The 14,183-nt window shown below is 38.4% G+C and overlaps 1 protein-coding gene across 3 annotated transcripts in view; it reads left to right on the top strand.

Moving 5' to 3' along the window:
• GABRB2 (gamma-aminobutyric acid type A receptor subunit beta2) overlaps nucleotides 1-6,786 on the top strand; it is a 244,512-nt gene extending 237,726 nt beyond the window's left edge. For 2 of the 3 annotated variants that reach the window (XM_021697985.1, XM_021697992.1), the window contains exon 10: nucleotides 6,421-6,768. In XM_021697985.1, coding sequence (XP_021553660.1) covers nucleotides 6,421-6,768 — 348 coding nt within the window. Of the gene's footprint in view, nucleotides 1-6,420 lie in introns of all 3 variants that reach the window. The other variant, XM_021698000.2, reaches the window with a different exon arrangement.
• Nucleotides 6,787-14,183: the final 7,397 nt, after the last annotated feature.

Genomic DNA, 14,183 nt, shown 5'->3' on the forward strand with positions numbered 1-14,183 from the left:
GGAGGTCACATATGTTCTCTATGAAAGCTGCTTTTCAACATGGTGGTGTGGACTGCAGTCAGAACTTCAGCTTTTTCTTCATTTCTCAAGGCCTCTGCCTCTTCTTTAAAGTCATGACCTTCAGCTGCTTCCAATAAACTGATAGTTTTCCAACTGTGAACTTCATCCCCACAGCCTGGCATCACCTGGGAGCTTGTTAGAAATGCAGATTGTTGAGCCTTATTCCAGACATTACTGACTCAGGAACTCTGGGAGTGGGGCCCAGCGACCTCTGTGTTTTAATGAGCTTTCCAAGGGATTCTGATGCATGTTCAAGTTTAGAAAGCACTGAAACAAACTATACCATCCACCAAACCAAAGAGATACTGAGAGTGGTGTTTCCCAGACAGAAATTGTCACTGGGAGGGCTGGTGAATAGTCAAACCACAGACGTCTACTCTGCTCAGGTGAAAGCATTGCAGTTGACAAGATTTTACATCCGCTGTCATCTTTGTGACGTATTTAAATACAGACACTCTTATTCATTCCTCATTAAGGAAAATTGTGCAAGCCTTCAGATGACTTGCCCCTACCATGCACTGAGAGGGTCCTCTTTTATGAGCTATAGAGTGCACATGGGTTTGGGTTTGGGGGCTGCTGCTGTGCCTCAGCATGACACAGTGAAAAAGACCAGATTCTAATTCTTGCTCTAATTCGCTGTGCAAACACGTGGTAGGTTTCTTAACTTCTCTGTGCTTTATTTTCTGAGCATGAGATCAGTACCTGCCCCACAGGGCCACTGGGATAACTGAAAGAGGTCAAAATGTAAAATGATTAGTCCTGGCTTCCGGTGGCTACTCTCTAAGCTCCCTTCTCTGGGGTAAGAATGAGGCATCCATCATGGAAATGGCCAGGGCACAGTGGGAAATCTGCTTCCAGATTTCAGGCTCCTGAGTATGATGCTCTAGCAAGACACCTATATAAATTGAGGGAGAAGAACTAGAGCAGGAAAGGAATTCAAGAGGTAGCCCCAAGCAATTCCAATCTTCAGACTGGTGTTGCAAAATTAAATCCACCTTTTTAAAAAGATATTATTTATTATTTTAGAGCGAGCCAGTGAGAGAGAGAGCGTGCCTGTGTGCACAGGAACAGGGGGAAGAGCAGAGGGGGAGGGGAAGGAGGGGGAAAGAATAGAGCAGACCCAGAGCTGAGCACCACAGAGCCCCACGTGGGGCTTGATATTAGGACCCTGAGGCCATGACCTGAGCCAAAACCAAGAGTCGGACGTTTAACCAACTGAGCTACCCAGGCACACCAAAATCCACCTTATTGATGACTCACAAAGGGATTGAGTTACTAAGGGTCACAAAATTAATTCCATCCAATCAGCATTGTTTATTGAGCATACTATGTGCCAGGCACCGTGTCAAGTGCTTGGGGATACAACAGTGAAAGGACAGACCTTGTTTCTGCCTTTACCAAGAAATGTAGTCTGGTGGGGCAGACAAATATTAAACAGATGATCGTGATGACAAGCATTATGGTGGAATGTTGAAGGGCCCTGAGGAAACAAGCTGGGCCCTTTCCCTCCTCTGTCACACCAGCAATGGGGCCATTTCCCTCTCTGACGCTCGCCTTGGGGCTGTTTCCCTTGGTGGTCAGGAGGATGCTGGTGCATCTGCGAACCCACGAACACTGAGTTCCCTCTCCACCTATGAAATGAAAGGCAGCTGCTACCCATCTCACCTCAACACTCAGAAGCAACTCAGTCTAGACTTATTTATTATATTTAATAAATGTATCATGTATTATAACAAAAACATATTTAGTGTTTACTTTGTACTAAGCAGTTCTCAGCATTTTACAGAAGCCACTAATCAAAGCAAAATTAAGTAATCTGATGAATTCAAAGTTCTGGTTTGCTCCTACAGTCCATGGCATTTAAAGAAATGGCAGTGGAAGATCAAATGTATTCATTTAATGAATATTTATTGCTTTTTAAAAACAAGATCAGTTATGATTTTTTGAGTGCTTACTATGTGCAAGGCTGGGCTCAGGGTTTGCATGTGCTGTCTTATTTAACCCTCTCAAACAACCTGAGGAGACTGATGTTGGCATTTTCCTTCACTTTACCTATAAGAAAAATGAACTCAGGTTGAATGAGTTGCCCATGGTCTCAAAGCTTGTGAATGGCTCATTCCAGAATCAAAGGCTGGATTGTGAGTCCAGAATTAGAATTTGGAAACAGTGCACTGTATCCCCCCTTCTAATAGAAAACCAATACAATTCCAGGGGTTGATCAGGACATGATGGCATACCTCAAAAAACAAAAACAAAAACAAATCCTCAGAACTGGTGATTCCAAAGCAAGTTGGGGAAACGGATGTTACGGTGTGGTGTCAGGGGAGGGATGCAGCTCATTTCTAAGGAGGCAAGTAAAAAGGTCGGCATTATCTGGAAGGCTTTAGATAGGACATGAGAAAATGGCGAGAAAACTGGTCTTTCAAAGGACAAGGTGGGGTAATCAGAGCACTGTCTCACGGCTTAGCTCTGAGGTACAGGCTAATAAACTACAACCTGCTTGAGCTGCTTCCTCCAGGTCACGGTTAATTGGGAAATAAATTAGAAATGAAGGTGGTTATACTTTATACCTCTTTATACCTGGTGCACATGTTCAATCCACCTCCCCCACCCACACCCCTCCCCCACTTCAGCCTGAGCAAGTCTCCAGCAGTGCTGAGATGATTAGGCTTACCTACAGAAAGCTCATCACCTGTATCTATTCCACATACACTACAAGAACAACATACTTTTTTTCAGGCAAAGCTATTTACTGTGTTTTCCCAGCCCACAAGCACCTGTGTATCCCGCTGCATTTGTAGCCTGTCATGACAATCAGCTTGTGTAGCACTTCTGTTTCCCAAGTCCTTCCCACATACCTGTCTCAGTTAATCTCTCAAAACTCTATTCTTACAGTTGAAGCAAACTAGCTTCAGAGGGATTAAATCACTTTTCTGGGCCATCTGAGTGGCTCAGTCAGTTAAGCGTCTGACTCTTGGTTTAGGCTCAAGTGATGATCTCAGGGTCCTGGGATCAAGCCCTGCATTGGGCTCTACCCTTAGCCAGGAGTCTGCTTGTCCCTCTCCCTCCCCCTCTGCTCCTCCTCCACTCTCTCTTTCTTTCCCTCTCTTAATAAATAAATAAAATCTGAATGAATGAATGAATCACTTTTCCAAGGTCAAAAATAACAAATAGAGCAGCCAGACCTCCAATCTTTTGACTCCAACTCCAGTATTCTTTCTGGAGACTGTTACTGGACCAGCAGCAGGGACCAGCAACAATGCCATCTTTTCCTCACCACTGTGTCTATGATACTTGGCACAGTGCCAGACACACACTAGTGTTCAGTAGATAAATTTTTTAAATTTTTGATTAAAAAATAGATAATAGTGGCGCCTGGATGGCTCAGTCAGTTGAGCATCTGCCTTCGGCTCAGGTCATGATCCCAGAGTCCTGGGATCAAGCCCCGCATCGGGCTCCCTGCTCAGTGGGGAGTCTGCTTCTCCCTCTCCCTCTGCCTGCCACTCCCCCTGCTTGTGCTCTCTCTCTCTCTCAAATAAATAAATAAAAATCTTTATAAAAAATATAAATAAATAAATAATAGGTAATAAAGCTTTAAGAATAATCTAACAAGTCTTGAATTTCATCGATAACAAAACAGAAACTCACTAAAATCAGACAAATTATCCAACTTAGAACAAGTGTCCTTTATTTATTTATTTATTTATTTATTTATTTATTCATTTATTTAGGTGGGCAGCAAAGCAAAGTTTATTGAGTGATAGTAAAGTGATAGTACAAAGCTCCCGAAGAGGCAGGGGACCCAAGAGGGTTGCCATGCTCCTGTTATTTTTATAATGCTTATTATTATTGACTTGTATTTTTACCTCAGCCAAGTCTGATAGATATTCACAACTGTTCTCAATACAATCACTCAATAGAAAAACAAATATCCTGGTGCTTAGAAGGGGGGGGTGCGGGGAACAGGGACTCCTGAACATTGTCATGCATGGTGGCCAAAGAAATTTTGCTAATCAGTTATTTTCTAGGTAGTTAAAATAAGAGTTAACAACCCAGAGCAGAACAGAAAATAAGCACCCAGTCTGAAATAATGAGGGGTGCTAAGTTCCCCACGTCCATCAGCTTCACTTTCCTTGAGTGTTGTGAAGTCATACTTCTCTCCCCCAAGCTGTGCACTCTAATGATCAAGGTTTGAATGCCACCTCTACCATTTAGTAAATGTATGAGTTTGTGAAATTTAGTAAACACCTTCACTGAAAACCTAGGAAAGAATTCCTTTTCAAAAGATGGTTGTGAGCATTCAGCGAGACAGTTTCCACAAAGCCTTGGTGCATGGTACATGCTTTTGAATATTTGCTTTCTTCCCTGAGGCCACTGGGTCCATCAATAAAGCCATTACCTGGCCCTTCCTTGACAGAAGTGTTTCAACATTTATTGGGTTTCATTTCCAAATCTTATAAACTTTAGAAATTAATCTTAGGAATGTATTTGTTTAACATGTCCACTAAGCAAAATACTACCATAAACCAAACATACAGAATGTCTAATGAGTGGGCAGAGGTTAATTGGTCAATTACCAGGTTCTAGCATATTTTACAGCTTCTATTTCTCAAAAGATTTTAGATTTGAATTTATAATACAGGGTCATTAAACCACATTTGAAAGCTAATTGTTAGTATATAATCTTAGCAGCCTTCTTTTTGCCTTCTGCATAATTCATGAAGCTCAGACCATTTTATCTTCCAATTAAGTGTTTGGTTATATCCCTTGCTTCCATATATCACTGGTATCTACTATTGACCATTTTTCCTTTATTCATATTTCAGAAATTTTACTGGCAATTGGCATATCCTGATTCTCCACCAAAATAAATGTACTCTGTTATTAATAATAATGCGTTGCATCTAGGTTTTATTATCTGTAGCAATTGAGAGCTCTTAAAAATAAGACACACAAATCTTCCCTTCTTAACAAAACAAAAAAAATTACATGGTCATTTAATATTTAGGTATCACAACATCAGTATTCATTCTTTACTTTTAGCTTTGCCAAGAAGAAATCACCCAAGAGAGAAAAGGATCACCCTATGTACAGGCCAGCTTAATTCTACTCCCTGGGCCCAGAATTCCACTTAGTATAGCCAGCTTTGGACTGACTCTCTTCTTGAATCCTGCCTCCTTCCCTCCTCTCTCAAGTCAATCCCTCACCCCACTCACCCCTCTACCAGGCACAGTTTGTCCAGCTGTTAATTTTCAAGTTCCTTGTTGCTCTGAGTGCTATTGCATTTTGGCATGTCACATGATGCCAAATTTCCATTGTTCAAAAATCTTCTTTTACCCTCTTTATGTTGACCCAGCAAATTTAAGGTGATATCTTATAACTGTGAGTGTTAAGAAGCATAATCAAATGAAGTTATATGAAAATGTCTCTCGCATATATAGCCAGTGCTTAACAAATATTATTTACTGTTTTTAGTTCTAGTTTTATCATGAATTTATCTGTAATTAGGCTATTATTGTGAGCACAATTCAGTAATTAATCCCTTAATACTATTTCATACCTAGCACAGCTTAATTTTGTGTGTGTTCATATCAGAACTGTAAATTCCTTATAGTGTGTCATGCTTCTATTTCTCTGTATGCCCCTAAGTAGAAACAATGAAAATGGTACTAGCAACAGTCTATTATATCATGATGTCATTACAGAAATCCTCTAGGGTTGCACTGTCACACCATTTAATAGATGGAGAAACTGAAACTTGTGTAGCTTATAGTGATGGAGCCACTGTTCAATTTAGGAATTCGCCCAACGTCATTTAGCTAGTAAGTGGCAGAACCAGGATTTACACCCAGACACCTGGCTCCCAAACCCACAGACCCAGCCAGTATGCTCCTCTTCCTTCTTCATCTCTTGAATGGCCACTATGAAACAACTTGGTAATTGCGAGGTTCTCTGAAAGAAGGTCATTAGAATGGTGAATGTCAGAGTGCCTCTGATTTTTGAGCATCAAAATTATACCCATTAGGGAAAAAAAATACATCCATTAGAAGATATTTATGAGATTGTTAAACTGTGAGACTCTAGCCTTTATCAAACTATATTCTCATCTCAGAGCATAGCTTGATGATCCTCAGTGATCTCAAATGGCTCTAAATGATACACTGATTTGGGGGCCATGCTGGTTGTCAAATGATGAGTCATTTCTGTTCGTAATCCCTCTCGGATAATGTAACCTCACAGCCAGTTCTCTTAGCCACTCTGATAAACGCAACCTAACCCACCTATCGTAGTGCCTTGCACAATTAGCACCAACAAAGACTTCCCATTTTGGTCATCTTCTCTGATTCTTCTCCCTTGCAGATGGACCCACACGAGAACATCTTACTGAGCACTCTTGAGATAAAGAATGAAATGGCCACATCTGAGGCTGTGATGGGACTTGGAGACCCCAGGAGCACAATGCTGGCCTACGATGCCACCAGCATCCAGTACCGGAAAGCTGGCTTGCCCAGGCACAGCTTTGGCCGTAATGCCCTGGAACGGCATGTGGCACAGAAGAAAAGCCGCCTGAGGAGACGCGCTTCCCAACTGAAAATCACCATCCCCGACTTGACTGATGTGAATGCCATAGATCGGTGGTCCCGCATATTCTTCCCAGTGGTTTTTTCCTTCTTCAACATCATCTATTGGCTTTATTATGTGAACTAAAACATGGCCTCCCATGGGAAGCAAGGACTAGATTCCTCCTCAAACCAGTTGTACAGCCTGATGTAGGACTTGGAAAACACATCAATCCAGGACAAAAGCGATGCTAAAATACCTTAGTTGCTGGCCTATCCTGTGGTCCATTTCATACCATTTGGGTTGCTTCTGCTAAGTAATGAATACACTAAGGTCCTTGTGGTTTTCCAGTTAAAATGCAAGTGATTTGTACACATGTTGGCAAGACTGTGTCTGAGCGTTCCACTTTATCTGCTTAGTGTGCAGGCTCAATTGAGGGGAATTATTTAGAAGCTATTCTTAGAGGGCTCAGGAGCATTGCCAGTCATTTCACTGAGAAGTGGTCATATCCAGATACTCCCCATCTTCATTTTTAACATTGGCATGCTGTTGAGATGGCACTGTGCTTATGAAACATTATCTGCAATGCCATGCCAACATGCTTACTGAAGGTGGTCTATGCCTGTCTTATGAAGGTGATAATGGCGTCATGGGAAGATAATTCCCGCTGAATTATAGAAGGTTCTCATGTAGTTCAAACAGGATAGGGAGAGTGAAGACAGAGACTTGTAACCAATTTGGCCAGTCTCTGCTTGAGCATAGGGAGTCTTCCATTTTGACATTTAGAAACTGGGGACTGCTGAACATTATCGTGCACTGTGGCCAAGAAATGTTTCTAAAAAGCTATTTCCTAGGTGGTTAAAATAAGAGTTAATTATCCAGAACAGAGTAAAAAATCCAGAAGTAACTATTGTAACAAAATTAAAGCAAGCAAGCAACATGACCCTTATCATCAGCCCCACACAGCATCTGGTTTATACATATTTTGTGTAATGGCAAAAGGTCCAGTGAGAGAGACTTTTTTTCCCCCAACTTCACAAGCTTTTGATAGCAGACCTAAAGAAGTTTTTATAGTTTATCTAGTCAAAAGACAACCACAAAAGAGAAAAGTTAGCAAAATTAGACATATCTTAGATGTAGGTTAGATTGGGAGTCATTCAAATATACTAACATAGAGCACAGACAAAACTAGCAAACAGGTTGATCTTCTCAGACAATGTCAGCCGTCTCTACATTTCCCTGTAAGTTTATTTTTGAATTTAATAGCGTGTTGAAAAAGAAGGATTTGTTCATTTCTTTAAAGGATTAATGGTCCTTTCCAGCTTTTCTTGTTTCTGAAATCCTGATTATATTCTTAGGAGACAGACAAAGTAAGGCTTTGAAGAGATTGATTGAACTACATTTCCTTATGTGCAGTGAAATTCACCTTTGTAATTTTCATAGCAAACAATACTTAAAGGATTATGTGCACAAGTAGAGTTAGTTTGTGGGTTTGTTGGGTTTGACTTTTTAAGGGTGCTTTCACTGTGTATGTTGCAATTGGCCTAATGAAAGAACATATGAAAAGTAATGTAGCATAGGATAACAACAAAGCCACATTAACATGATGAATGTTATGAGCCTCAGTTGATATTACAGAAAAATATATAACTGATAGGCAGGCATGATGTATTGTTTTTATTCAATTTTTGAATCATGTCAGTGTGCTTTTTTCTATACTAATGGACATATGCATTCATATGTGAGACAGGAAAGAGAATAAGCTAATATATTTTATTTCTGTCAATGTGAGGTTCATATTTTGCTTTTCTTGGGGAAAATAGTGAATTGCTAATTTCTCCTTAAAGTTTGATTTGATTGAATGTTTTCTTGGAGGATGACTTTGCTATTTCTATTTTAAAAACAAAAAAAAAAACCACTTATTTTTCAAAGTAATATCCCTAATTGTGCATAGTAAGCCAAGGCTAGTATTTGCCTGTGGGTTAAGTGTATGGTTTTTTCCCTCTGATAATTCAGCAGCTTGGAATATGATGGAGTCCTACTGCCCTCCTATTCTAACTTTCAGAGACAGAGGGGATAGGAAAGGGTTTAACATTCAGCTTTCTAAATTTGCTCTAAGATGGGAGGTATTTTTTTTCCTTCACCAGCAAAGGGAACTCTGGCCTTTATTTTTTGATTATACACTTGAACACCTCTGAGTATGGTCTTTGGGCAGAATCCAACCAAGTTTCTGCCCATGGGCTCAGAGTAGAAATTCCTCAAGCTTCTCCAGAGACACACTTTCTCCTAGGCAATCATTTTGGGGCATCACTCTAATAAAAGTGCCTGTCCCTTGTCATCAGGGGTTAAAGTTTGGGTAGCATATATCAGGAAGGAGCATTTCGATAACTCAGGTGCACAACTCCAAAATGCCATTCTGGAAAGGTTTTTCTAGAGACAACTCAGAGCCCAAGTCTAGAAGTGGGCTCTTATTTGCAATTATCATAAAAGCCATAAAAATCCTTGATATTGTCATTTATGGTTACAACAAAATTTAGATGTCCAGGGAAGTCAACATAGTAATCTAGATCAAAGTGAGAGATGAAACTTTGCAGCATGAGCCTCAAAAACATATGACCAGGGATTCATTTCTGCTCGCAGTGACAAGAAGAAACCAGAAAAGGGAGAAACACAGGAGCTTGAAACAGATACCCTAGAGCAAAATCCATATATTGGCATTCAATAACCATGTAGGTAGAAACGACTGACTCATCCTGCCCAGAGATATCAGTAGATGTAGAATTTATTTTTAACTATATTTTTACTGTAGTTGAATTGGGTTGTAGTTGCCAAATTGAGGGCGGGTCAGGGAGGGGTGCTAGATCTCATAAGTCTTTGAAGACCAGTCAGCTTGATATCCAGTGGTTAAATTTAAGGACCGCAAAAATGTGTTTTGGCAATTCTGATATGGTATTACTATCACTTTATACATATATATATATATATATAGTTTTCTTTTGATTATGAAACAGCCAGATAGCCAGCAATTAAGGTGTTTTTCATCTTTGTGAAATTCATGGGCAAATTCTGACTCTAAAATGCAGTCTAAATGAAACCTTTGATCTCAATCTGTATATATATATTGTACATGACTGCTAGTAGGTATGAAATGCATTTTCAGAATTGAAAACTCATGCAACATAATCATGTGTTTGCATAAGGAATGTTACAATTCTTTCTACTGCAATTTAATAACAGGGGAAAATACTTAAGCAGTGCCATCTAGACCTTTTCTCTTCTCATGTCTTCAAAAGCAGTGCTAAGTAAAAATAATAATAATAATAATAATAATGGTTTATGAACCAAAAGACTTTACATTCTAGCATTAGAAAGACAAAAATTCTGTCAGCTTATACAAAAGCACAACACATAGAGAAAGTTCAGTGGAATGCAGTGGGAAAATGAATCATGTTCATTTAAAGCAAGACCTGCCTTAAATTGGCAACTAACACAACTTCCATTTTCTATAGGTAACTGTGTTCCAGTTTTATGATTAAATTAATACTCAACAACAAAAACAGCAAAACAATCAACAAAAGACAGGTCTTACAACATATCTACATGTATATATGTGTATATATCAATCCATATAAACATACATACATGTATATGCATTCATATGTTGGAAAACAAAAGGAATAAGCTAATACATTTTATTTCCTTCATTAAACCAGTGTAGGAGTATTTTTAATTGGCAACCAACAAATCAGTATATTGAAACTAGTAATACAGGGTACTGAGCATTTCTCTATCAGCAGATCAATGCCTACAGTTCTTATGAACCATTGCACATTTTGACACCACAATAGTGCTGTACCTCAGAACATCGGGAATTAACTAGTTCTCACATTGCTTGTCTACTTGCTCTCTTTTTCAAGGAAACAAATAACATTGTCTATTGGTGATTTAAAAACAAAGTCTTAAGAAAACAGAAAATGATAAAAAAAGAAATTCCTCCTTGAAGGAGGAGAAAAAAAATAACTAAACCCCACCATGTTGGTTAGGGCAAATACTCTCAACTGTAGCAATCATGCCATTTTGCGAAGTGTACAGAGTCCATGTAATGTGAGCAACCGTAACTTTCACTGAGCGTGTGTAAATATTAAAACAGATTTCTTAAATATTTTTAACTTCTGATTTGTATTTTACGGTAAGGCAACGTGTTAATTCTGTTTATGGCTTAAGTTTATGTGTCATAATGTGTAAATAATTCAACATGCTGTAAATGAATAGTCAATAGATATAATTGTTTAATTTTTTTCTTAATTTTTATTTATTTTTTACTAAGTACAGTTACTGCAGTGCCCCAGCAGAGTAATTTAAACACCTTTTGCATAAATGGTTTGGGATCCCAGACAGAAAGGTTTCAATTTGCTATCGCACACACATGTACACATACATGCATGCGCACACACACACACATTCAAACACACGTACTCTCACTTTCTGCTCACTCGTTCCCACTCTCATCCCCTTTATGGGAAATGCTGTAGTGTTTCTGTAGTCAATGTAACAACCAAGAGGTAGCCTTAGCAATGGAAATGGGAAAAGCAGAAGTGATCATTGATAACTTGGTGGCGTTTTTTATATGTCAGAGTTCAAGAAACCAAAGGTTGTAACTTAAATCTCAATTTTAAAAGAGTAAAAGTTTATATTGATGGCACTACAGGAAATAAAAGTGCTTATTATTCATACCTGTTCCAGAAATTTATTACACATAATACACATAAGACTTTTTTTTAAATAATAGCATTTTGTCCTTAGATAGTATCATTCCTTTTAACCAAAGACTCCAGAATTATTAAAAAACAAAAAAAAGAAAAAAAAAAAGGAAAAAAGGAAAAAAAAAAAAAAAAAAAAAAAAGACCGCTTTACACCAAAGGTTTAAAAGTATTTTCCAAATACACTAAGAACATTGTAAAAACTAGTAAGGAGCCAACAGAACGTGAATTAAGATACTGCCCTAAAGAAATCATTTAAGAAAAAAAAAGCAGCAACACCCTTAAGTAATCTATTACTTATTTGAAAATTGAAATAAAACATTTCTGTGGATATATGCAAAATTCTGACATTAGATTTTAATTTGCTTTGAAAAGTTCTTTTGTGATAAAGATAAATATGATCCAAATGATGACAAACAAAACCTTGTGTTTTTTAACTTTCAAAACCAACAGTCTCTCTCCTGTCAAGTGTCCGCTAATCTGATGCCCTTGTGTGTGTCCTTGTACCACGTGAAGCAAGTTGACAGTTCCATCAGCTTGTATCTCTTCCGTGTCAGTTCAGTAATTTTAGTTCAACCATGGTCATTTTAAGCATAATCATTTCAAACAAAGTTGCAAATGATTTGAATTCCATAGCATTTTTAAAATTTTATTTGCATGGGTGTTTAAATAGTTCTGTTATGAATATTGTCTCTGCACAGTTCTGAATTGTCCTTTTATAAAAAGTGATATTCTAGTTTCTTCACAATGTAGTGATTATCAGCCTTACTAATTACCTTGTAGCCTTTCTTAATATGCACATAATGCACATTTTCCAATGGCTAGAAAATGCAAAACACAAGTGAATATCATTGCATCTATTTTCATGTCTTTCTAAAAACAGGACTACTAAAATCTCTGGGATACATGAGATAGTAACAAATGAGGATTATAAATGAGTAGCACATAAGAATTATTTTCTTGAATTTAAACTTATTACGACCAGTTTCAGCATGTAAATATATAATAATGTTGGCTAGTGTGTAATTCTTGAACTAAGAAATATAAATAAAACTTAAAAGGACATGTGTGTGTAGTTTCATTGGGTTCAAAACATATATATGTGCACATATATATACAACATATATAATCTATTAGTGTAAGTTAGTTTGTAGAATCTTTTTTGTTTGTTTGTTTTTGTTTTTTAAAGATTTTATTTATCTATTTGACAAAGAGAGACACAGCCAGAGAGGGAACACAAGTAGGGGGAGTGGGAGAGAGAGAAGCAGGCTTCCCGCCGAGCAGGGAGCCCGATGTGGGGCTCGATCCCAGGACCCTGAGATCATGACCTGAGTTGAAGGCAGACACTTAACGACTGAGCCACCCAGGTGCCCCTAGAATCTTGGTTTTTGCAAAAAGCAATGGAAAGCTTCAGAACTTGGGACCTGCTGTTGGGCCGATTTGAGTTTGAGCTCAAACTTGTCACATATTTGGTATATGACTGTGCAGCTACTTAATCCATCTAACTCTGTTTTCTTATCTCTAAAGCAAAGATACAATTGCACCTCCCTCATAGGACTGTTGTAAAGATGAAATGTAATAACACATGAGAAGTCCTTAGCAACCTACAAGATACATGGTAAGTGGTATGTAAACAGTAGATACTATTGTTGTTGCTTATGTTAATTATCATCATCACTGGAATAGTCAGCATATATATCACAAATTCTATTATATATAAAACTTCACAGTAATTATTAAATGTTCTCTTAGATTAGGTGTTTTATATAAGGATAATTAATTTAAAAATTGGCTTTAATCATGAAACATGATAAACGTGCTCATTCATTTAACATTCAATACATATCTGCTGGAAACATTATGCTAAACTCTGTACAAATTTAATACTCATTTAATCCTTACCATATTCCTCAAGTAAAATAAACTCAATATCAGAAAGAGTGAGTTCCTTGCCTGTGAGAGTGGATGGACTTGGATTTGTATCCAGGCTGGTCTCATCCCCAAATCCTTGTAAGTTCTTTCCAATTCATCATTAAAAGTGGACAACCAGGCTTATTCACTTCTCATTGATTTTGGTCATTTCTCAAAAAACATTTGCTCAGAGCCTGCCATCTGCCAGATCTTGTACTAGTAATGGAAAAATAGAGGTTGAGCGCACAAAGCCCCTGCCCAGTTAGATTATGTGGCACCTCTCAAACGTGTGGGAACTTTCCTAAACCCAGCAAATCATTTGGTCACAAGCTTAGTGATTTTCACCTCTCGTGACTTTATAAATGTCCAAGCAGCACCCCACAGACACTGTCTGTAAGGTAGGCAGCCTGTCAGGACACAATGGTCCAATAACGTCAAGATTAAAAGGAGCTATTGCTACCAAAGAATGAACACCACTGAACAGACCCAATTACGGGATGAGTGGAGAATCAGTTCTTCTCAGCTTGCACTGTAAATTTCAAATTATGTAAATCTAGAAATGCAAAATTCATGCATTTGCGGTTGATACCTTTCGTGCTAAGTTTCAGCATTTTGTCCAGCAAAGAGAACACAAGTATGCTCAAATACATGAACATGTTCAAATAACTGGTGGGGTGTGTGTGTGTGTGTGTGTGTGTGTGTGTATGTTGTGCACATAAACTCATGTAGGTGGGGGATGGTGAGAGAGCCGATAGGAAATGATACTATAGGTGTGGCTCATGGTTTATTACTTAGCTTGGGAAGGGAAAATCCCCAGACATCCCCAATTCATAATGGGTAAATTCCTCTACTCATGTTCCAACTACTATGATTTCTTCTAAGGACCCTTCA

This window comes from Neomonachus schauinslandi, chromosome 7 (assembly GCF_002201575.2).
Source record: "Neomonachus schauinslandi chromosome 7, ASM220157v2, whole genome shotgun sequence".
Taxonomy (NCBI): Eukaryota; Metazoa; Chordata; class Mammalia; order Carnivora; family Phocidae; genus Neomonachus; species Neomonachus schauinslandi.